The following is a 25753-nucleotide window of genomic DNA, read 5'->3' on the forward strand; positions in this document are numbered from 1 at the left end:
GGGGGGTGGGTACCCACCGGGGCCCGTGAAACTCTTCCTCGACACGCCCATTTCAACAGGAAAAAAGAAATTAAGCCTTCAAAAAAACGAGGGGAAAACAAGTCACTCCTCAAATACATATCTACAGTTCCCAATGGAATTCAGTCACACGTGGAGTATCTCTGCCCCAGCATAAAACATACAAACCCTCAGTCAGAAGTGAGTGCTTTGTGTTTATTGCTACAGTGCTGAAGTAAAGGGGATTTTTTGCTTCTGATAATTACCAACAAGTCATTGATTCCATTGACATTTAAAGACTCCACAGTAGTTTAAAATATTTAAATTATTACTGTTCTACATAGCCAGAAGGTTTAGATGCATGAAGCCAAGCATACTTGGTGTTAATGCCACGGAAATGCATCTTCGCTTTACAGTTTGCTTAATTTTCTGCTACACAAGTGCAAATAAAGATACCATTTCTGTTTTTCCAAAGTATTTCAAATTAGGTGCTAATTTAACAAGTACAAGGTTTCCTACTTGAAATGTATAGATAGTTCAGACACAGATTTGAAGTAACACAGATCTATATATATTTCAACAACACAATAATCCCAACATTTTTAAAAATGCAGCTGAACATTAAATGTTTTCACAGAAGCAGAAAAATTAGATCCTCCTTACTACCCACTTATAAGGTTTCTTCTTCAGAAAGACAAAGCTCCTAAAATCTATTGTAAAGTGTAAATGTAAGCTGTAAATGTTCTAGACCATATTTCTAGGTCTTAAATGTTCCTAAAAAATACATAGTTATGGTGGGTTGATAGTCACAAAAAATTGATCTAGACTTGATTTAAATAGTGAATATATTTGGAAAGACTGGGCCAGCAGTTGCTTATGGAACAGATGTGGTCTACTATAAAGCATATGAAACTCAAACTGATTTTCAAGCACAGAGGTTCATGAAAGTCCTTTCAAATTCTCAAAACCCCGGACTAGCATCTCCAGTGTATTTAAGATCTCAGCCAATTTTTTGCACCAACCTTCACAGCTGCAAATTCTGGATTTCTGATAAGCTCTACCTATGAATAATCAGTGCCCAGCGTGCTATTAAATACACCCTGGACATCACAGATCTTCCATTCCAAAGTATCACATCCTACAGATACATTCCTTTCATTGGCAGGGCCAGCAGAAACAGCAGCCAGCACAGCTTTGTAGGGCTCTGCAGGACACTTGAAGCTACGGAGCCCCAAAAACTGCAAAGTTTGCTACTCTGCAACAGACACAATTCGCAGGACGCTGCTTCCCACCACCTGTGAAGTGCTCTTTGGAATCGGCCACACTTTACGCTACAAAGAAGTCTGTTGCATTCATAGCCACAGAATCCCTAGAGAATGCTTGGGCCTTTCAGTTATCGCTCCCTTGATGGGGAATGAAGGTGCTCAGGCCTAGTAAAGAAGAAACAAAACCTATCTTTGTGCAGGTCAATAAAGTGACCAAGCAATCAATAGGATAATTAATCTTAGAAAAAGCCAGACTAGACTATGAACTTTGGTGGTGTTTTAGAAGCCATGAAGCTATTTTGAATATTTAAATTGTAATTCAGAAATGTTTTTAAGTTTTGTGTGAAGTCAGTACCTGATGGCTTGCTATATTTTTTGCTAAATTAATTCAATCAGGAAGAAGGCAAATGGTATTTCTGTAAGGAAAGGTCTTCCCTCAGGTGCAATATCAAGGACAACAACAAAAATCCTGATTCTCTGAGCCGATAGCAATCTCTTAAACAGAATTAAGATTTTATGCAACAGCTCTGTATCTCTGCCTAGAAGCGTGCCAAACAGCACATTCTTTAGGGGCAAGAATGACTCCTTTGAAAGCTAAATTTGACCCCTCAATTTTATCATTGTGAACCTCCAGCTATTTGTGTCTTGATGCCTGCATTTTAATCATTCAAGTTTTAAACTTCATAGCACAGACTTAGAAGCACTGACTACTATAGCTTCTATGCTATGAAATCCGCAATGCTATAAAATTAGTAGCGTAGACTACTACAGTCTGCAGTGAATTATTCCATTATTGCCCCATAAGCCACCTTCTGCAGCATTTGATCCCAGCCCTGATCCACAGACCACACTTTTGCTCCAGTCTAGCAATTTCTCTACCGCCCCACCAGCTTCTCCAAGGCAACTCTGGGCCTTCGTTTTTTTATACAAGGGGGTTGGAAGAATATGTCCTGTAAGGGATTTTACACAGAGAAACGATAAAAGCTATTATCCTTATGGGCCATTCATACTCTTCCATTTGTAAAGGAGAGAGCTCTGCATACAACACATTACACGCCTAGAAAGAAATCAGTATGGAAGAGAGTTAAGAGTTGCACCACACTGGTGCCAGGGGTGTTAAACTTCCAGCTGCTTGCCCATCTTGCTGAGGGCATCGCTGACAATGTCCAGCTCGTGACGCAGCTCATTCACCACGCTGGCAATGCTCTTCGTGTCTTTCAGGATCTGCACGCTTTGAGTATATGGATTGTACTTCACGCCAAACGGGCGCTTGATGGTTTTTGCAAACTCTCTAGTCAAGTAAAAAAAGAGAGGGAGCTATAAGCAAAATGTAAATGTATCCTCTGTCAGTATCAACAACCACTTTTCTAAACTACTTACTTTCTTAAAAATAGGGATAATTGTTATATAGTTCATTATCTTTCCCACCCACTACACAGAAGACCAAGCAAATACTAATCTCAGCTTTCCAACCCAATGAAAGACAATTATAGAACTATCAGAAGAATACAAGGGTTTGGTGCTGCTACTGAGAGATGCATGAAATCAAACCTGCTTTTGTGAATCAAGGGAAAACAAACAAACAAACAAACAAAAAAAACCAAGCCACCCCTGTACCTCATCTTTTCCTTTGCTTCTTCAAAACTTTCTGAAACAAAGTAAACCTCCTGGAAAGTTGTGATGAGGCATTCTTGCTTGCAGGTGACCTTTGGATCAAAAGGCTTGACTTTGGCACTGCCAGAGAGCGAGTGCTGGTAACGTAATGTGTCGTCGTGTGTCAGAGGAACATCACCACCCAAATAATCCACAAGGAAGATGACATGAGGTAGAGTGAATAAAAAAAGATGAAGTAAGACCATATTTAGTGCATTGCTGCTTTAAATTTTTGTCTGCAGATGAACAGTGGTTAAAGCTTAAGAAACAGAATAGCTCTGAACAGTCATATTCTGCCAATCTGGGTCAAAAAAGGGATTCCTCAGACACGAGGCTCATGTGTAAACAAGAACAGTCTTTTCAGAATCTGGTTAAACCATCAGAGCTTTATTCTGAAAATAGTTACTTGGAACCTAACGTTAAGAAATACCAGTCATATAATGCTTCCTGCAAAAGGCGTGGGAGCTGCTCAGCAGATATTCAAAAGCAGACTGTCCAGCGATTATTGCCACAGTGAATTTGCTTAAAGCCTAGTAGGCATCTAGGAGTTTTCAAAAGGAGGATATTTAGAATTATAAAAAATTATAAAAAAACAGAGCAAAACAGTGACAATAATAATCAGGTACAAACAAGGAAGAGGTAAATAAGCAGTAGATACTCTTACCTGGAGTTCACTAATTGAAGAGAGCAAGCCAGCCCCATAAACTCGTAGCTGTCCCTCTTGCTTGCACAAGCCAAACTCTACAGTGAAAAAGTAGCACTGAAACAGAGAAGGGAGTGAAATAATTCAGCCTTCAAAGATGCTGTAGTGAAGAAGATGGGGCATTTCTATTTGTAGGTAGTGTCAAACAGTTGTAAATATCAAGCAGTCATCACTTGGTTATCCTTCAGATATTTAAAGAGGAGGAAAGCCGGAATGGAGGGGTGAAGAACCACAGAACTGCTTGCTTCTCATAAGAAAGACTGATATTATAGATCACCCAAAGAGGGCTAGAAACTATTGATATCAATAGAAACATGGAGATGTAAATCTATTTTGAGAAATACTGTCATGAGAAGACAGCTTCAGCTTAAAAGAAACACTGGGTAGAAAGGATCTCTGCGAGTGAGGGGAAACATCATCCCACTACAGTTTGTTCCTCAATTGCTTAGTGGCCTGTAAAATTAAAGATGTTTAGTTTGCTGAATTTCAGGATTTCTGCAGGTATATGGGGAGGAACACTATCTACAAAGATGGCTTAGTTCTGCTCCCACTGAAGGTAGCAGAAATTTTATCACTAGCTACACCAGGTTGGGGGAAAGATAAAAATAATATCAGCAAACCAGTTCTTTCATAACTAGCATCAACTATTTTTCATCTAAATTTAATTTTCATCTTAAAATATTTTTGCCAAACATCCAGAAACTGATATCCAGGAAATAAGATCTATTTATATTATTTTAATTTCTTGGCTGAAAAGTATCTAATGCTAGTACTCACCACATTCAGTGATAACACCATATCATTTCAATTCATTCTATACATTAAAGAAATAAATTACTTTTAAAATCATTGAATCATGTTCCTAGAAGTAAAAAGATTTTTCTTGGAAGAAACAAGCCATAGAATTTAAATCTGGAAGAAGCAACCTACCACCAGAAGTTGCACTCTTACTTGACAGCCAAGTGAAGAAAAATACCAATTGTATCAACCTTAAAATGTATTTTTTCCTAGCATGGAGAATTGTTACATGCTCTAAAAGTCAAGAACCAGTGAAACACATAGGTCTAGCAGCTGCTGCAGCTAATGTTGATATGAAACTCCAAATTTATTTGATGGAGGAGGACCAGCCAAGTAAAGCACAAGGCTTTCAGTGGGATGACCCGGCACTGAAACACTCACTGTTGCCAGTTTTTGGACAGCCTCATCTGATGCCCCAAGTGATGCAAGACCAATTTCCTGGGAGAACTGAGCAAAACTGGGTTCAGCCAAAAGAGGTACGTGGCCTAGCAGCTCATGGCAGGTATCACTGGGAAAAGAAACAAAACAAGAAATCTCGTGATCTGTCTTTGTGGTAGAGTGAAAAAGCAGCACCACTGAACAGACACAATGTCTTGCATTAAAACTATTTAATATCCAAAAGACAGAAAAGCACTTACCATGTTTAGCTGAAAGCAATTGAGCAGCTCATACCAGCTCTAGGTAAGTATATAAACTCAGATTTTCAAAAGATGCTGCCTAAAATTAAGATCTGAGCTCCACATTTCTGAGGCAGTTGAATATTTAACTCTGCACACAGTGCCATCAGTAGGAGCTTGCTAAAACTTCATTCCATTTGGTGTGAAGGCTGAGTTTTCAGCACTTAAAAAAAAAAAAAAAAAAGTTTTCTTTCTGGTGTTCTTGAACACCTTTTAACTAGCTTGGCCCTGGGCAGCAAAATTCAAAACTCTCTCTCAAATTCTACCCCAAGATTAAATGACTCACGGCTCTGGTGTATAGAGAGGGTCCGAGCTGTGTCTAACATATTGAGTGCAGTGAAAAACTCTGAATGCTAATCCTGCCAAGAAGTCTCTGGGCGACAGATATCCAGCAACTGGGCGAATGGTGAAACCTGTGCGCTCTGAAAAGGAACGGAGAAATATTTTAATGTAGAATTTCATAATGTTGTCACCTTTCCTGCTACAACTGCAGTAAAAGCCACAGCTCAGAAGAATGTGGGAAAATTAGGCACAATTAGAAAAAGTGGACCCAAGCTTGAAAATTACCACTATTTAGTAAAAACATCCCTACCTCTGTGTCAGTAGATTTCATAGAATTTCATGCCTAGAGCCAACGCAATACAGGTAGGTATCTCTTTAGCCAATCCTAACAGTCTCTTCAGAGGTAGCACTGCCCCTCAAATGTCACTGTTTGTATATATTCAAGTCACAATACATTAAAACACAGATGGCCAAAAGGCCTATTAAAGGACCAGAATGAACACAAGCAAAAGCAACCAAGGATGTTTCCTTGTGTCCACAAAATAGCAGTGAGATTTGCAATGGACCTTAGCTCCCTTTTGTGTAAGAAAATTAGGACACTACCTTTCAGGAAGCGGGACACATCTTCCAGCTGGGGGATGTTGTCTTCCCTGTACCCACAGTGCTTGGTGAGCAAGGGCAAGTTTTTAAGGTACTCTCTGCAGGCATGAGTTGGGTAAAGCTTGTTAAGCTCTCGGTACACCGTCCCCCAAGTCTTGATCTCCTCCTCAGTGAATTCAATCTTGGGAATTGGGTCACCGCTACAAGGAGGAGAGGAAGAAAGGACATTCCTTGGTAAACAGATAATAACAGATGACTCACCTACTATTATTATTTCACATCTATACAGCTGTCACACCTGGTCAGGGCGCATTAGGCACTGTCCAATACACAGTGAGATCTGGTCTGTGCCCTGGAGAGCTCTTAGCCTAAGGGCTGCCTGCCTTTTCCACCTAAATCAACTGACAGGAATCTTTGCATTGACCTCACTGGAGCCTGAAAGTTTCGGTTCTGTAAAAAGTTTCTTAGCTGTTTAATACTGAGAGTAACACTTAAAATATCTGCATAACCTTTGCAGCTTCAGGAGCTGAGAGGAGCTGTTGGACTTCCCTGTCTGCCATTGCTTTTCATTAGTAATGGAAAGAGAATTCTCTAAATTGTGTGGAAGCAGATAAATATACACATTAGATAAAAATCATACTTCTATGTAGAGGAGACAAGCATCTGCCTGAACATATTAACTGTAGTCTGTTTCTCCTACTTAGCCCTCAGGATCTTGATTAAAGTGGATTACAGCAAAGGTGTGATCTAAAGCCCACTGAAAGCAATGGGAGTGTTACACTAAAGCTTCCACTCCCAGCCAAGTACCCAGCATGACAAACACCTTCCCAAGGGAATCTCTGTTAAGAACACATTAACAGTAGCTGGCTCTGTGCTGTGGTAACCAGTTGCATTAATACACAGTGCAATAAAGCTCTAGATACCCGCCATTTCTAGCTCATTTCCAATTGAGGAACTAAATTCAGTCTAAATTCAAGCAGGCAACAGCAACATAAAAATTATGTTTAGGAAGAAGTCGCAGTGCTGGGCTGTGAAACACTGCTTTAAGAGCTCCCTCCTCCAAGCAGCCTCTCTAAAGACAGACTTTCTTTTCACAGAAAACTTCTTATCAACACATCACATGCACTAGTTTGAACCAGGAAAGAAAGCCCAAGTATTAACATTTGCCCAGAGAGTTTACACTCAGTGGTCAATGGGTTATATATTGGGTTTTGCCTTCCCTCCCTGACCTTCACAACGGAGACCGATACGCCCTAGTCAAACCAGTACGTCCTGGCACAAGCAGCATTGTCCATTCTCTTCCATTTCCAGAGAAGTAGGGAGGGACCACAGAGTCACAGTGCACCATGCTGCAGGAAGCCCATGCTGGCATCACTGCCCGTCTGAGGATCAGCGCTGACTCAGATGCCATAATGACCGAGCAGCCAAGAGCTGATCCTCAGACTGATCAGGGCGAGGGGAGCTGTAAGACGGCCTAGATCTACCTTTTAATCTTCTCTTACCCCTCCCTTCATTTTACCCTTCCAGCTCTGATTCCCAAGCCAAGCATGTCCTGGGGAGATCTGAGGCCAGGGAAGGTGAGCTCCTGCCAATCCATTATTTCAAGGCAGCCAAAAAGCTTATTCTGGAAGAAATCAAGCTTACTGTTTGTAGTTCATAGCCAGGTCTGCAAAATACTTCCGCCTCTTGCGATAGACATTGTCTTTGAAACCCTGGTGGATGGAAGGAAAAAAACAAAGTTAAATGAATTTGCAAGCTGTAATAAATAAATTATTTTAAAACAAGACACTTGAAATTTCTTCACTTGGGAAGTATACAAGTATGCTGTGTAAGAATGAGAGGACAAGGCAGGAACCTCATAGCTGTAGCCCGAAATGTTTAATAACTGTGAACTAAACAAATACTCCAAAGTAAGGATCAGCGATCTTATATGTGCAACTATATAGTCAGTAGAGAAGGATTTCTTTTAGTCATATCAGTATTTATACAAATATTTTACTTGGTTGATTGTTCTAAATTACAGAAAAAAATTGCCCATTTGCACAGCCCAAGTGCCAATTCATTTGCTCCAATTATAGTAAGAAAGAAAGAGGAAGAACCAAGCCTTTCACACAACAGCGTTTTTTGTTGGTTTTTTTCTTTAAATTTGTATGTTACCACTCAGGGCCCAGACCTAGAGTCCTCACATGAGTAAACCCTGCAGAAAAGCATGGGAGCTGAATTAATTGAAAGCCTTGACTGAACTAAGAAAAAAGACATGAAGCCCCCAAGAGAAGATGCTCAGACTCACAGAGCAACCCCCACCATTGAAGGGAAGGAGAGGGAGGAGGAAAAACTGCAATTTTTTTAAAGTAAGCTCCACAAAGTATGTTTTAACTAAAGATTAGGCGTAGGGGGGGGAAAATACTTACCGGATGATCAGCATCCAAATCGGACCCATACATCAGCACTCGGTTTGCACACTTATCCAAATCTGAGATCTTCTTTGGAAACCAGGGAACATTCTCCATGTCTAGGGAACGCACAGAATCCTCAAAGTTATTAATAACGCCAAGCATGCTGAGGGAGGAAACGCTACTTTCAAGTATGGCTATGGCGGTTACAAGCAAAATCTATAAATTAAAAGGGCATGAACAAGACAAGGGAGTCAACTGCCTATCTGACACCAGCCTACAGCTCACACTTCCTCCTCTGCCACTGCCACAGTCTGCCTACAGAGCACAGCCAGCTCCAAGCGTCCAGGGGAGGAAACAGTTAATACGGGTTTTCTGTGGCCCTTACTGTTATTACTGTTAATGTCAGAGTAGCATCTAGAGGCTCTCACTGAGACCAGGCCTCCTTGTGCACAGTGCTGTGTGAAGCTTCCGGGGTACAAAGTGTGCAAAGGAGCAGAGGAGCGATTTGCCCGTGGTCCCTGGGCAGTGGGAGCAGGTTTGAGTCCTCTCATCCTGCTTTCCTCACCATGGGAGATAAACGTTGCTCCGTGGTTACGTACCTCAGAAGCACCCAGCTTTGCTGAGGGGTTTGTGGGGGAAGAGGAAGACAAAGAGGCAATTTCAGCCCTGCAGCCTTACAGAGATGTGTCGTTGCAGTTTTGCTACTAACTTTTTTTCCTCTTTTTTTTTTTTTCAGCCCAAGGAATTTATAACTAAGCGGTTGGCAGAGTGGTTAAAGCACTGTTTTTCTGCGTTAATGCTCCTCAGTTTTCTTACAAAGGAGAAGGGGAGTGTTTAGATTGAAATTCCCCTTGCTTAGGGCTGAAGTAAGCCATTTTTATTGGAGACACCAGATCTCACCTTCCCCTACCTACCTGCCTGTGACAAACACATGAGAAATACATGGGACTGACCTCCTGCTGCCCTGAACTATAGGCATCTCTTTAACTGGAAGCAAAGGTAAACAGGATATGAAGCATCCTAAAGTTAAAAAGCTAAAGTGTGTATTTCACACTAATACAAGTAACTGGTTATGATGAAAAGTGGTTAAAATATAAATATATTTAAATCAAGAGCTACATGAGGAAATTGCAGAATCCATCTCCCATCCTCACCAGTGTCTGAACTGACAAGTCCCTGGCCAAGCCCACGTGGGCCTGCACGGGTGCAGGGACTCCCATTCGTGCCAGTTGTGCTGTGCTGAGAAGGGATGGGAGCCCAGGTAACAGACAGCCAGTTTGCTCTAGCCTGAAAGAGCCTGTCTTCCTCGGTGACACCAGCCAGTGCAGCCCTGCTCCTATCAACCAAACTACAGTGATTCACAACGCAGAAGCATAAACCTGGCAGCTACTGACTGAAAACACTACACAAACACAGATGTGGACACCATAAAAAGATTTCAAACCAACACGTTGAGAAGTGCATTTTCATCAGAACTGCCTTTTCTACTTACCATCTTCCTGGACATTGAAATGCTCTGTCGGGTTCATAGAGACAACATTGACATGGGATTTCAGGAGCTGGAAGATCTCATTCAGTTGTTCCCTGTTACTATCACAGTCCACAAAGATCTCAAACTCAGAATTTCGTCTCTTGGACTTCCGTGACTCAATGTGTACCAGATTTACATGCTTCTCCTGTTTTGTAAGAAGTAATGTTTTCAAAAAGATTGACTAAAAAATAACATTTGTTTTTCAAATGAATATTCACCACCTTCGTGAAGCTATTTTAGTTAATTGGATCTCTTGACAGCAGTTGGCTTATTGGATGAGGGGGTTGATTTTTAAAAGCCTCCTATTCAGAAGGAAATGAAAGAGAACCTGTGCTCTTTCAATTTCATTTACATTCAGGAAGCACAAAAAGACACAGTCAGGAGGTTTAAATTCATAGACCTTTTTCTTTCATCCCTCCCATAGGAAGCTGATTAGCAACAAGGTCTGGGGAAATTCACCAAAATGCCAATCAAGTCACCATATAATTATCTCACAAGCAAACAAGGGATTTAAAAGCAGTAGTTTTCAGAGCATAAATTTCACTTTTCTTTTATTTGAAAAATTATTTAATCCTATGTCTTGTATCAGGAACACAAAGCAAACCCCAGGCTAAGACACGCAGGGCCAGATGACAGAGCAGAGTGGCACTGCACACATTCTGTGTGCAACACCTGCCCAGCAATCGAAGGAGTGTGGTTGTGCAATCATGGCAGTTCCTCTGTCACCCTCAGTCCCGCTAGGCAGGGTGACAAGGGCACAACCCAGTGTGGGTCAGCATCGGCAGGAGCTTCACACCCACCTCTTATATGCAGTAGAAACAACGAGGGCCAATCCTTTTTTCATGAGGGGAAAAGACAAAGCTCTCTCTATCTTTAGTACATGCAGATGATAGATTCTGTGAAGATTTTTAGCCAGCCACTATCTAATTTCTGAAGCAAAAATTTGCCTTTGTGGGTAATTTTGCGTGTAAGGAGGAAGCCAGGTTAGGAATCACATCCTTAATAAACAGATGCAATTATTTCTAGTATGTTCCAAAACTATCCTTACAAGTTAAACATACAGAGCTGCTGTAGCAGTGTGATTATTACACACCTGAAAGAGTTTCAATGCTTTTACAAGTCCTCCAACTTCATTCTTCAAGGAAAAAATGATTGCTGTTCTTCCTCTTTCAGACGCGTGGTCTTCATTCTCTTTGTTATCGTCAATCATCATGTAGTTTGACTTATTTAACTAAATGCAAACAAACAAAAAGATATTTCTGAATGGCTAGTAGCACAAAAAGCATAAAGTTTTACATTTCCGTTTGTCTTGGCGTCATGTTATGCTTTGACTGAACAACCACAAAAGGAAAGGTGCCAACTAAATCATTCCCAATAACAGACAAAGTTAGGCACACAGAGAATCTGTGAGAACTGAGGATGAAATTCCGAGGTTTCTTTTTATTCAGTTGAATGACATTATAGACACCTTTAGTCATTCTCTAGGATGCAGAACATGTTTTCATAGTTTATAATTAGCATTGGTATTTCTTTGGGAGAGAAAGAAGTCATAAGTCAACAAAATAAGCTGAACAGAATACTTGTTAGCAAATTTGATGAACATTGGTAAAGGGAATGATCCAAAACCTGTTGGAAAAGATGGATCAACATTTAGTAGATCAGAACTGAAAAATCATTGTCTTTCTCTCACTACACAGTGCTTTGACAGGGAAAGGAGACAAAACCCAAGGAGTTAAAATGTCAGGCTGACCAGAACCTGTTGACTATAGAGACAGTCCCACTCTGGTCAACCCCAATCAAGTTGTTCTGTCTGATTCACATGCCAATCCCTTATCATAATCACCCAAATCACACACTGAAATTTTTCAGACAACCAACACTGTAGGACCACATGGTTTTATATATCACTAGGGATCACACTCCTGACTGCGCTGAAATCAGTGGCTATCACTGACCATATTCTTAGCCACATGTTGCCAGGTGAGAGAGAGAATACAGAAAATGCGGAGTAAAGAAAAAATATAAGGCTTAGAAGCAGAGGCTGTGTCTCATGTCTTCAAACCTTGCAGAAACAAGAAAGGTGAGGTTTCTGAAGGAGCCAGGGAGAAAGAGGAGAGGAACAATGGAGGCACATTATTGCTATTTGGAATTATTTTTTGATTTGACAGAGTTTTTAAAGATATGGCTATCTGATGACAACTCATCAGGAATGGAAAAAGCAAAAATAAAAATGCAATCAAAATGCAGCAATTCTGTTGATTCCCTTCTACAGTCTCTCTAACTTTAACTTCTTTAAAATAGATAATGTTGTACAGCTAAGTATTTCTATCTATAACATGTGTTTAAAGACAAATAACAGATTTTACCTGTCTTTTATCAAAATGTTCCCATTTATCTTTCAGATTACGAAGATGATCTGCCTAACAAAATAATGAAATTAGTTCATTTTAAATTGAGTGGCGTACAACAAGGCAGATATTTGATGCTGGTCTAAGAAAGATTTCAAGCAGGTTATTAGCTGTGAGCACTTTAAGATGCAGAGGTGGTATCATAGAATTGTCTAGGTTGGAGGGGACCTTTACGATAGAGTCCAACCATCAACCTAGCACTGCCAAAACCACCACTAAACCACTTCCCAAAGCATCCCATGGAAGAGGTCTTGCTCCAAGCCCACCAACACTCATGGAAATACAATCACTGGATTTCTGACTTGATCCCCATCTTTAATGATTTGTCACTATATGACAAGCCTGGACAACTGTGTCAGTCCATCACACTGTTTCTGATCCAGCAAAGCCACTGATCTCCATCAAGTTGAGTGCAGACAAATTCTCTGTTGAAAGTGGGAGACAGGGACCACTGCAGGTTCTGCTGACCAGCCTGCAGATTTCACTGCTTGCTTCAGGAAGCACCAGATCAGGATCACAAGAGCCAGGAACAGACACTGAGCAAGGGTACTCCAAGCAGAGAAGAAAAAGCTAATAACTCCACAATTACATATAGGATATCGGTTGTTGTGTCAAGTGCAGGGATAGTCATTTGTATGAGCCAGATCCTACTCAGTGCTGTAGATGCAGCTGGGTGCAAACGAGTCTCCATTACAAATAGAATTAGATGGTTGTCTTTGAAGGCAAAACCTGTTGGGCTGTTTTACATGTATGGCTTATAAACAGCCTGTTGGCTTGATTCCACATTCAGGATCATTGACTTAAGACAAGATCAGCTTATGAGATTTGGCGTAGTGGCGTGCAATATAATAAGGTGCACGGCTAGGACAAACAACATCCTCTGAAGACTAATGTTCTTTCATATTTTGCTGGTTTAACTAACATCGTGTTTAGGATTAGGTGACAACACTTGTAAAGTAGTATGTTTAAGAGATCAGCAAAGAAAATACAACAAAACACTGTGTTTTTACACTAAATTCTGAAAGTTAGCCATAACTTACTAATTTGATAAAAGATGCAGAAAAGAAATTCAGATGCCTACCATGCTAAATGCACTCCACGGAATCACCGTACACATTTAACCCTAAACCAACATTAATCTTTGGCTTTCAATTCAAAAATGGGCTGAAAACAGGTCTGCATTAATGCAGCAACCATTTTGGTGCAAGACAGCAAGAGAAAATGGTAATGCAAAAACAATTCCTCTCCTTCAACAGCTGCACCTTCACTTTCATTTTATTCTATATCAGCAACTCAGCTCTAATCAACTCTAACACTTTTTCTTTGCATGATAACACACTGGAGCTTATGAGGGGTTTTTTTTGGGAGGGGGGATTAATATTGTATCGATGCTTATTATTAATGACACAAATCATTAACTGATTTCCCATCAACCTGACTCAAGTCTTAATAAAAATACACAAGGCTAGTCTAAAGCCCCTATTTAGATAGATATCTAGATGTCTTCTGGTTAAAGATGGCTCCTTTTGGAGCCCATAGCAATTACCTTCCCTTTCTTCTCCTCCCCAACAAATATTCTCTGAGGCAGACATTTGAAGGTGTATATTTTGTGCTTTAATTCTTTATATTAATGGATAGCCAAGATTTAAAATTATCCAGACATACTCAACTAAAGGAAATTACATTTTAGAGCTATAAATTGAAGATCAAAAAATATTTTAAAAAATGTGTTTGATCCAGGTTGCCATTAATTGTACTTGATAAAAAGTCTTAACGGGCATTCACCTCCTCCTTCTTTAAGTAGCAGCTTACTTTCTCACTGTCCTTTTGACACAGTTCTTAACAGGAAGGGATGAGGACTTGATCTTATGAGTGACCACAACTAGATGTCCCATTACAAGGGACATCCAGTCTTCCCTAGATTTAGTTCTCAGACACCAAACCGAAAGCTGTGCTGAAAAGTTTATTTGGCTCCCAAAGATCTGAAGGATACCGCAAAACAATCTTTTGTGAAACTTCACTCCATTACAGCCAGCCTTCTTGTTTTCTCTGGGAATTTTACTGACATTTTAAACCATACAGTGCCAATAATTGTGGCCAGCACATAAAGCGCTGATTTTATCTCATCTTTGCTGATGTACTATGTATATTCCCACTGTACCATGAAATAATCCAGTAGGGAATTATTCTGAGCTCTATCACAGCCTCTATGTTCCAAGCAATGATGCACCAGAAGTTACGCTTGTTCTACCTTAATTTCACCTGCTCGCATTTCAATTTTACCACTCCTTTTACCCCCTTCAGTCCAGAACCAGTAGCATAAATCAGACCCACCCCTGTCCCAGCGGCACAGAGCACTCCCACCGAAGCCAGAGGAGCATCTCAGGGCAATCACCTCTCTCCAGGTAAGCGGGACCAGAAAGCTCCCCCTCCCCGGCCCCCCCAAACCCACCGCTCCGAGCAGCGCAACAGCGAGGCGGCAGAGCCGTAATTCAGAGAAGCACCAGCGAAGGTCCCGTCCCTCCCTTCGCAGCGCTGCCCCCGGGGATCGCTAAGCCCCCGGCCCAGCCCACACCCCCTCACCTGCCCGGCGGCCTCCCGCGGGCTGCCTGCCGCCTCCAGCGAGCTGCCGCGGCGGGGCGCGGGATGCATGGACGGGACGGGACGGACGGGGCGGGACGGGACGGACGGGAGCAGGGAACGGGACGGCGCTCGGCAGCGCCCGGCACCGGCGGCCGCTTTATGGAGGGGACGAGAGCCGCCCCTAATCGCCCTCCCCGGGGGGCGGAGGCGGCGAGGGGGGGGAAAGGAGGGGGAGATTGGGGGAAGCACCGCCCGCCCCCGCTGGGGAAGGGGCTGGGGAACCCTCGGAGAAACACCCCGTTTGGTCAAACGCCGCGGGGAAGCTCAGAAGCAGCCACAACCATCCATCAGCAGCGCACCCCGAAAAAAACAGCAAAAAAACCCCAAAAACAAACCAACACAAAGCAAACGCTTTCCCTCCTGAGTTACACCTCCTCCTATATAAGGGATACAAGGAATAAGGAATATATATAAGGTATAGGGAAGATTAAGAGGAAGACAGTTCCAACCCCCCATGGCAGTGGGGTTGGAACTAGATGATCTTTAAGGAACCGTTCTGTGATTCTGTGACTTTCTGTGGGGTTTGCAGCTACCGTGGGGCTGAGGAGAGCGAGCGTTCAGCTGGAGGAGGCCTCTCTGCCACCATCGTGGCCACGCAGCCGCCTCCCAACACATACCCACTCATCACAAATTAATGTACACACTTTATGTGTAAGAAAAGGAAGGCAAACTGCATAATAAATGAAAAGTTGTGAGGGCAGAGGCCACAGGTGAGGGTACATCAGCAGAGCTGCCTGCAAGGCAATGTTTTAGCTACGGCCCAGGCAAGGAGCTCCCCTAAATACCCTGCAAAGCTGCTGCAAAAACGTGTGGTGCAGGTTGTAGTCTCAAAGAGAAGCAGAGCAGATATATAGATTGAGTTCTTCACTGAAAGTAACAGTGTGCTTTTTGCTGTGAACATAAATTGCAGCGCATTAATTATTTTCTAAAAATCTGCAAATACAGGAAGAACAACTACACTCCAATTAGCAGGAGAATATATATTTTCATATCTTATATACCGTGTCATTTATTTTCTGTATAGATCTATATATAAATTCTGTATAGATTTAAATATGTTGATATTTAAAATTTATCATGGTTTTTAGACTCCAATAAGCCCAGTCCTTGCTCTCTCCTCTCAGGTCAGATTTGGCAACAACATTAAGATAAGGGGATTTGTGGAACAGAGCAGGAGAAGCCAAAACGTTCCCAGGAACATAATCCCTTGGAAGCTTTAGGGGTCTGGGGAGGAGAAATTGATTGTTTTGTGTTGGGCATGGGGCTGTCCAAAACCAGAGATTCTGGTCTTTCATTACGTTCCTTACAAAAATACCTTTGAAAGAAATGTTCAAAATCAGCAACACCTAGTTTTACCTTAATTTACTCAAGTGTCTGAAAAATCTCCAGTATTTTCTCTTCAGTGCCTAAAATACTGAAACCTTGATTCCAGACAGATCTCTTAGACACCGGTGTAACGCAAATGATGAATTAGACTGATGAAGCCAATATGCAGGCTAACATCTAACCAAGGCAGGCATAATCACACACCTCCAATGATCCTAGAACACACTAAACTTCAAACCATCCTGTTTCTAAGAGGACAGAGAGTGACTAGCTCTGCCCTTCAGACACAGCACGGGACTGAAAGAGCACGGCTCTAAGTGATGACATAGCTGGAAAAGCCAGTTTGTTCCAGTTTACTAGTGGGATATATTTTGTGACCAGATGCTTCACTTTTCCCTTCATAAAGAATATGCAGTATTTATTCACTATATGTCTTAGTTCTACAACAGACATTTCACTTCCTTCTTGCAGAATAGATCTCTTCATCAAACAAGCTGACTCAAAAAGCAAACAATTCGTAGGATCTTTACCCAGAATTTTAAGCATACGAGAGCTTGGTATTAATAATGAATCTGTAAACATGAGTACAGTAAGATATTTATAATAGAATATGACTAAGCTGTCAGTTTTCCCTAGCTCAAATGCAGCAATAATAAGAACTAACATGTCATTCTGCTTTTTTTTTTTAAATTACTCACTAGGTAGCCCTCTAGAAGCTCTCCCACTGCAGGCAAGCATCTCTTATTTGGAAATCTGGGCTCAGGCTGGGTTTCCAGTACTTCCTGATAGCAGCCAAGTTGAAATTCACGTGCTTTCTTTTCTGTCAAAATGTTGTGCTCATCCTCAATAAAATATGAAAGAAAACACAAGATACAATTCTCACTCACATTTCCTCAGGCATCAGAAAGTGACCTGAACTCAGCTGTCTTAACTGTGAATGAAGGATTTTATTTTTTTTTTTAACTTTTACTCAGATCTGCCTTTCCCTGTCTTTCAAGGCTATAAGCTTTTACAACATACATTGGGAAAGCCAGTTTATTCTTGGTGTATACATAGGATTATACTAGTGTTAAGGGACATGCATGTCCTCCCCTACAGCCCAGACCTGTAATGTTGCTCAGCAAAGAGACAGTCACCCAAGCACTTCTGAAAACACACTTTGGAGCCTCTTTCCCCAGGAGACGACAGAAGCAGTGGCTTGAATAGCATCTACAGGTACCTGGAGACATGAAGCACAGGGAAGGGCACAGGACAGTCCAAGGGGCCACATCGAGACACCAGATGGTGAAGCTGAGCTCAGCAGGAACACATGAGCTTCCCGGCAAACAAGAGTCACAGAGGGGATATAAACTGAGCTGCCAGCCATGCCAGATTTAAGGGCACTTCCTACCTCCAAGGCCCCAGTCTGATAAACAGACAGGAGTGTCCCTGCCTCCCACATCTTCGCCCTGTCATTTCCAATTTGAGCAGCAGCTTTCTGGGACACTGGTCATCCCTCTCCTCATACCTAACACTGTGGAGCCTGCAGTCAGCTCAGCCTGTAACTGCTGATACAATGCGAGTAGTACAGTAACAGCCAAGGAAATTTAAGCTAATATGAAATTAATTAGTTACAAAAAGAGATAACCGGGGCAACCCAGAATTTAGGGGGGCAGATTAAAGCTGATTCACTGATTTGGTCAGAAGTGCTTGTTCACCACAGCCAATGCCCTGTAGTCTGAAAGCAGAACCACAAAGCATGAACTGACTCAATTACAGCCTGTTTTCACTGGATGCTCACTGGAGCCTGTCCTGCTCCTCTCCTCTGCAGGGTTTCCAGCTCCTGTGAATCTGCAGGTGGTTTTACAGGAGAACTATTTAAAAGGTTTCATCTGAAAGTTGAATCTTCACAGTTTTAGGGTGGTAGGGTTTCAGAAAATCATCACTGTTGCAAGCACAACTGCTGCTTTGGGTTTTCACAGTCAGGGGGACACTTCCACCTTCTCCCAAAAGCTGGCAGTGAATCCTACCGTTTAAGAATGGTGGCTTGGGCCTCTCGCCACAGAAAAGAGCAGTGTGGCACAGCAGAACTACTAGCAGTCAGGTACGGAGAGCAATGCAAACAGAACAGCAACATGCAGAGGTGCTACTCCACTCATCCTACGAGGAGGTGGCACAAGCAAAGACTGACCCAAAAAATCTCTGAATTCTCACAGAGTTGGTCTGCAGGAGGACTGAGGCAGAGAGAGGCCAAAAGTTTTCAGTGGGACATCAGAAGCCTACAAAGACCCTGAGGCGGGAAGGAGTTATGAAGGACAAAGAGGCAACCTGGGCCGTCAACACCATATGGAAACAGGCCTCTCCTTACCTCATGAGAGATAAGGCAATATAGTGATTTATTTTATTTCTTTTAAACCCCACAGGAGATTTCTCACATATAGCCTCTCATACAGACAAAGCCTTCCAGACAGATAATCAGCACCTGAGGATGGAGTACAGGTCTGACCCTGCTCAAAAGTGGGTCAAGCTGATCACACACTTTGCAAGACAGCACTTTGCCACGTGCAGCTGCCACAAAACCCATTGCATTGGCACAAACTCTGACAGCATTCACCATGAGGGCTACAAGAGCTGGCTTCCAATGACATTATTACCTCATAATTCCTCATTAAATGAATCCTCTTCTCAGCATTCTCCAGATCCAAGTGAGAGGGTGGTGTCAGACTGAGAAGTTCTGTTTTCTGGCCCCTTTGCCAAAGTAGTTCCAAGAATGTCAAGTGGCTCCAGAAGAGGCCACAACTCTATTCCTGCTGCCTAGCTGCCAACTCAGAGGTGACCCTTCTCTTCTAGTCCAGATAGTGGTGCTGACATTTGTGGGTACACATTCACAGATAAATGCTCTGGAAATTTTTAGGCTGAAAAGTAATAAAAACAAACTGTCACTTCTCCCAATCTTCCCCTCCACACACAGCTACACAGTCAAGGGACTCACTTTTTGCTGTCTGTGAAACACACACATCTACCTTCTGCCTCTTCCTCCCACTCTGAGAAAGTTTGCTCTCCATGGGTCATTGGTAAAATATGTAGGGACTCAACTAACCTGGCACATCTTTCCAGACAGAGAATAAGTCTTGTATCCACCAACACTCTAAGGAAGCTGGTCTGGGGGAAAAAAAAAAAAAAAAAGGCATAAAAAAAAAAAATCAGAGAAAAAAAGGGGCTCCTTTTTTCTACTTGGGGGAAAAAAAAAAAAAAAAAAGGCATAAAAAAGAAAGATCAGTGTAGTACAGGGGCTCCCAAGGGCTCCAGCACTGGGGGAAAAGACAGTCAGAGGGCGATTTTGTTCAACTGGCAACAACTGATGAGGCAAGAACCATGGAAAGGCAGGTTGGGAATGATTTGCAGGGAGATATTAATCTTCTGCTGAAAGATAAGATTATCTACCTGCACAAAGCAAGACTGAAGGAGAGAAGCAGTCAGCCCTAAAGTCTTCTCAATCCTGTCAAGGTCATCAGCGTGAATTACCCCTTCTCCCTGCCGGGTTGGAGATTAGAGCACTTTCTCCTATGAGGTAATTTCACAACATCACTTCTGGGGTATAAACCTCCTCAGCCATCCCTTGGACTTCATTTGGCCCAGCCATCTGCCTTTCCAACCAAGAGCATTTGCCCGAGGCAATGTGGCTACTTCCAGCTTTTCCAAAAAAAAAGGTATGAAGTGTTAAATCCCTGAAGAAAACAGGTTTAATACGATTTAATACTAAGTCTGCTCTAATCATAATTACCTTTTCCAGAATAGACTACTGCAAATTCTAATCACAGCCCTCTGCCTTTCCATTAATTAACTGCTGCAGACAAGTTATGCCTTTAAGAATCACATGGCACTTAGGCAAGCACTGTGGAAGCTGCAGGGAGAAGCGAAGATGAACATCATGCAGTCCTTTGAAACAGTTTGGTTTCTAGTACAGGTTTTACAGATCTTCCTTATATTCTCCTTGCATTTTATGGATGCCCTAATACACTGATGCCTGACAAACTGCTGGTCTGAAAATCTGACTCATTTTCTTCTATTGATTTTTAATATTTATAAAGCATTGAACATAACACCACCTAAGCAGCAGCACCCACTCCCATTCACTTTCTAATCTTCATTCTCCCAAACTTTGACCTCTCTCACTTAAAGGAGATAACCTATCATTGTGTTTCATGTCGTTTGCCTAAATGCTGGCAGTTAAACAGCTCCAAATCAAAAAAGCTTTTCAAAGTTTATAAAATTGTGTGGATCTGAAATCCTCAGCTTTCAACAAGGGAGTTCTTCCATTTCCTCCCTTCTTCTGCAAACCACCTTTCTTCCAACAACCACTTCCCAGGGCAATTCAGCAAACCTTTCACCAGTGTGAGGCTACAACAGCGTCATGCACTGTACTTGGAAAAACCACAGAGAAACACCTGTAAGTCTCAGTACAATACCTCAGCTACCGGTAAGAGGACCACATCTCCACGAGGGTTTAGCAATCAGTTAACTCTCCATGTTACTGAATAGCTGTTGAATAATAAAGTCATTGATTCATAAGCAGTTAAGAGGCAACAAAAGAAAAAAGGGGGGTTTAAGTTACACAATTATTGAAAACATTTACAAATATCTTTTTCCAACAAAAAGTGCAGGAACCAATCAGGCAAATCACCCACTCAGCGTGATTCAGCCAGCTGTAGTATCAATAGCCTTTAAGCAAGCTTATTTTGAAAAGCCAGAGATGCTGTGTAAATCTACTGAAGCACATCTAACCAACAGACCATTCACTGTTTGTATATTTGCTTTTGACTGTTTAAAGAAATAATATTAGTCCTTTCATCTGAGGCAGGTAATATTTCTCTTTTCATAAAAGCTAAACGAAATCAGGAGTGACATGAGCTACAGGCTGCTCTGAGCAAACAAGGCGTAGTTTTTCCTAACAACATCTTTGCAAGCATTTTACGAAAGGTTAGTTGAGACACTGCTGGGGCAAGGGAGAAACTACGCTCTGATTTGTTTTCACCAGTGACTATGTTATCACAAATTTAGTATCAGCTATGTTTCAAATGAAACAAAGTCTGATTGGGAACCAAAATCCTGAAAGAGCTCTCAGCTTCAACTCCTCTGGAGTTAGTGGATACAGAAATGCCAATTACAATGTTTTTTGGTTTTTTGTTCCTTATCTGCTCAGTGTTGGCCAAGGCACCTTAAGTTAAAACTGCAGGAAGGAACAGAGCTCTGGTCCTGCACCAGTCGGCAAAAATCCCCCTTGTTACTATACTGGGATTTAGTCCAGTGACAGCCATCACCCAGGGGTGGGGAAAGCCAAGCAGAAAGCTTGACAAACTGACCTACGTACTGCCTGGAAATACAGCACAGCTTAGAGAGGAGGACGAAATACTGCATTTCCATTAACACAACCTGACTTCTACAAATACTGTTCTGCTTGGCGTTGTGCACAGATCCTGCCCTCCTGGCAGGATGGTCAAATGAATACCCAAACTGTAAAGCAGAAGGGTCATGCATCCACGTCCTTCCTGCAGGACTTGACAGCCCTGCTCACAGCTGCAGCTGCAGAGATGACAGCCAGGAGGGTGGGCAGTGCCACTGTGCCTGAGCAAGGGAAGTAGGGCTGGCCTGGGGATAGTGCCCAGGCACAGCCAGTAGATCTCCAGACAAGTCCATAGTGGCAAGCAGGTCTGTGGTCAAGCTGGGATGAGCGAGCGAGGGACATGGCCAGGCACAGTACACCTCCCACGTAGCTCCAGCAAGGGTGAACAAAGAGCTGTTTTCACAGCAGCCCAAGCCAAGGGTATACAGCTGCTCTGCACCACTGCTGGCCATCAGCCCCAAAGCCCCGGCAGAGGGAGGGAGGCTGGGAAGCTGCTTGGTGCTGAGGGCTCTGGCACCAAAGCTACCAGTGCTGTGAGCTGCAGAGAGCTCAGAGTACCAGCTGCAAAACACTTATCCTGAAGATGAAACACAAAGCATCCGAGGAGAAGAATGTCTGGGAGTCGCAGGCAACCTCAGCCACCAGCACTGAAAACAGCCACTCTCAGCACACAGAATAACATGGGATCCAAAGCCAGGGATTACTTCTGACCTGATACTTCTCCATCCCTTAAGCAGAAAGTGTAGTAGAAGTGGACTCTGTTCATAGAGGAACCACACCGTTAGCACTATTTCTACTGCTTTATCATTTCTATTCAAAAACCTAAAGAATGATCCAGTTCTTTTTCATCACTGGCAAACACAAAGCAAAATAGTCAAATGCATAAATAAGCCTGCTGATAAGAGAAGTGATTGAGTGTTTGTTAACCTCAGCCTGTTGGCCTAATTAGTATAACAGCAGCATATTTTGCATTCAAAGTGAGGTGGAACAAGCTAACAAAGGAGAAAGCTTTGTACTTGTTAATGATATGAGTAAGCACAGCTCAGAAAGCGATAGAGCAGACTTTGATCCACTCAGAAAAGAGAACGAGAGCTCTTCAGGCACTTCTGACAGCACAGCCTGACCATGGGTGTCTGCCAGTAACAAGCCTCTACCATATTCATATTCATTTAGGAAGTTTACCCAACATTAGATTTCTTGAATGTAAGAAGCAGAAAGACTGCATTCAATATACTTCACACACCTTAAAAATAGCAAGGGAAATCAAGAGCTGACTCTAAGGTCCAAACAATCACAGTTGGCTCTGCCTGTTAAAACAGGACTTTTCTATTTGTTTCACCTCCTTGCTGTAAACAATTCACCTTTCTGAAACAGAGGAGATACCAGATTTTTCATTCCTAGCCAATCCGTTCTGTTCCATCAGTGTTTCAAAGTGAAATGCACTTGGACCATTCTCAGTCCGCAGATTTTAGTCACACTCACCCCTATCCACTGAAATCCTGGTATTCACACAGCAAAACAGCAGTTTGCCACTGATGGCAAATTGTGGCCTAGGCACTAACACTGCCCACTGGTCAACGTGAACAATGTAAATTAGATCACAGTTACTTTCTGCTGTAAGGATGAAAACCAGCAAGCAACGTAAACTCATCAATTCACAGTAGGGACCTGCAATTGGAAAATGTTCAGCCTCGGAGCTGTAAAACACATCATCATTTCCAAGATCAGCAAAAGCTGTTCATCTTGCTGTGTTCTCATGACAGATGTTTTTTTTCCCCTATGAGTTTCTTCTATCTTATTAGATTTTAGCTCCCATTATAGTTAGGAAAATTTTGCAACGGGGCAAAATCAATTAGTTTGCATCAAAGAAAGGCTCCTTGAAACGTAACACTAATGAGTTTCATCTGCTAGATTAGAGGGCTTTGCTTTTAGTAACACTTGGTGCAAAATTTTGTTTTGGAGAAATATAGCATTATAAGAATATTCAAGGCTAAAAGCATTAGCTAAACAGTGTCCAGGATAATGGATAAAAGATTAGGGTGGTAAACTGTGAGGAGACATATAACTGAATATTGACAAGAGGATGCAAGTGTAGACCAGAACAGGTTAGTGAAGATTTAATGAACACATTTTGTGCAAGAAGAGCTTGGTACAATTCACAACAGTATATTTAGTGAACTAATACTACAACTTCCATCTTGTCACAATGCTTTAGGAATTACATGGAAAAGAGCTAGGAATGGGAAAAGATAATACTAATTTTTAGACAGAAAAGACGGAAAAGGCTTCATTTTAGATGAGTCAAACTTACAAGACCTAGCAAACTATCTGGACAAAATATTTGCTTATTTTTAAATGTGCTTTTAGTCAAGAACCAATTGTGTTTAATCAACTTCGTTTTCAACTGATGGGAGAATTGCTCCAGAAAACAAAGAGCATTAAATAGATTTGGTATTTCTTGCTTTTATTGAGCTTTTTCACTCCAACTACTTTCTCTTACCCTGTTAGTACAAAAAAAGTGAGAAAATACAGTCCAGAATTAATTTCCTGATAGATAGGTAGAAATTCACATGAAAAATCACATGGTAGGAGTAGTGATCAGAGATCTGCTGGTAGATGTGGTGTAGTACACCATAAATGACATCTGCATAGACACATGTGGTGTGCGAATGACACTCACATGACGTAAGCACGTGCAGTAGAATATAAGGAAATGGTCTTTCCTGTCATTACACCTTCCTTCATAAACCTCCCCAGCACATAAACAAGACTAGAAATGAAGACACAGTATTAGGAGACAGCAGGCCTAAACTGCTGCCAGGAGCAGCTCTCTGAGAGGAGGCAGAAAGCTCACATCTGGACAAGGATGTGCTTTTACCCAACGCTCTCCGTCTGTGGCCAAAGAAACCACTCTACATTTGTGACTGTGCTCTCAAAGCCACACGGGCAGACGGCTGGGCAGTACAACTGAACAGGCTGTCACTTCTGGCTGGGGGACAACACTTAATCCAGATTTGCTGCTGAATCACATCGCAAGGCAGCAAGGGGTTACCTGATTTAAGGGGATTAAATATAAAAAGCCCTTGGATAAGCAGAGAACTGAATTCAAACCTCTTTTGTCTCTTTCCTCTGATTTGATAAGGTTTCAACTTGAACATTACCACTTTTTGTCAAAATTATCTTGACCTGCTGAAACCTTAACAGTTTTACCCTTTTTCCAACTTAACACAGGAATTTGAATTAAAAAACCCAACAAGCCTCATTTCAAGCACCCATGTGTCCTTTTCCTCTGACACCATGCACATACTGCACCTGTGCATAATCTTTCTCCTGCTGACCTTCTGCAACAGGTCAACAACAAAAAAGGCTGCACCTGTTATTCATAAGCTTTTTTCTTATCTCTCAGAAGAAGCCAAAGGGCCAGAGCACGTGTGAGAAGGAAAAAGCTTTGTGTGATTTAATTAAGTTTACTTCTTTCAAGCCTGAGTAAACTCAGAGGTCAGCAGAACGACTGGTTAAATAAATCATGAAAGCAGTTCCTTTACCTTGTAAGGGCAACCACATCATGCCGTGTCACATTCGGCAGGTTCTTCCAAAAAAAGCACGTGCAACTGTTACACCACGTACCAAAATAAGTCTACTGCACAAAGGGTACTGCAGTATTAAAAGCTCTTTTAATGCAAAAGATATCAGCTAGGATTGGATATGGAGAAACACTAGGATTATATTCAACACTTCCATCTTGAGGGTTGGCTCCAGACCTGTTGGTGAAAGTCAGTGATAACACTGCAATAAAAGATCTGATTCTGATCCTTAAGTTCATTGCCAAGAGCACTGGTGAAGAGGGAAGTGAGCAGGGTGGGCTCTGAGACACACTCACACAGATGCTGCCTCACAGAGCTGGATCGTGTCCTTACCCACCTGCTCTGGCATCCAGAAAGGCTGGAGAAGCAGAAAGGCTGCAAGAAATTTGCCTCCTGGGGCTACACCTGGCTGTTCTTGCTGGGTTTGTCCCTTGTACCCGTAAACATATATACTGTGCGGGAGTTGGCCGAGGAAACTCCAGCCCCGCTCCAGAGCAACTCCATGCC

General features: G+C 42.2%; 1 protein-coding gene across 3 annotated transcripts in view; it reads right to left on the reverse strand.

Annotated features, from left to right (window-relative positions):
* Nucleotides 1-233: 233 nt before the first annotated feature.
* Nucleotides 234-25753, reverse strand: part of TPH1 (tryptophan hydroxylase 1) — a 28089-nt gene continuing 2569 nt past the window's right edge. The window contains exons 1-11 of one of the 3 annotated variants that reach the window (XM_014959937.1): nucleotides 14894-15012; nucleotides 10996-11133; nucleotides 9864-10047; nucleotides 8387-8487; nucleotides 7620-7687; nucleotides 5979-6175; nucleotides 5380-5515; nucleotides 4798-4924; nucleotides 3580-3675; nucleotides 2880-3013; nucleotides 234-2553 (exon numbers count right to left, since the gene is read on the reverse strand). In XM_014959937.1, coding sequence (XP_014815423.1) covers nucleotides 2379-2553; nucleotides 2880-3013; nucleotides 3580-3675; nucleotides 4798-4924; nucleotides 5380-5515; nucleotides 5979-6175; nucleotides 7620-7687; nucleotides 8387-8487; nucleotides 9864-10047; nucleotides 10996-11133; nucleotides 14894-14962 — 1425 coding nt within the window. In that variant the 5' untranslated portion in view covers nucleotides 14963-15012 and the 3' untranslated portion in view covers nucleotides 234-2378. Of the gene's footprint in view, nucleotides 2554-2879; nucleotides 3014-3579; nucleotides 3676-4797; nucleotides 4925-5379; nucleotides 5516-5978; nucleotides 6176-7619; nucleotides 7688-8386; nucleotides 8488-9863; nucleotides 10048-10995; nucleotides 11134-12268; nucleotides 12281-14893; nucleotides 15013-25753 lie in introns of those variants that run through there. The other 2 variants (XM_014959939.1, XM_014959938.1) reach the window with 2 other exon arrangements.

This window comes from Calidris pugnax, unplaced genomic scaffold, assembly GCF_001431845.1.
Source record: "Calidris pugnax isolate Ruff unplaced genomic scaffold, ASM143184v1 scaffold435, whole genome shotgun sequence".
Lineage (NCBI taxonomy): Eukaryota > Metazoa > Chordata > Aves > Charadriiformes > Scolopacidae > Calidris > Calidris pugnax.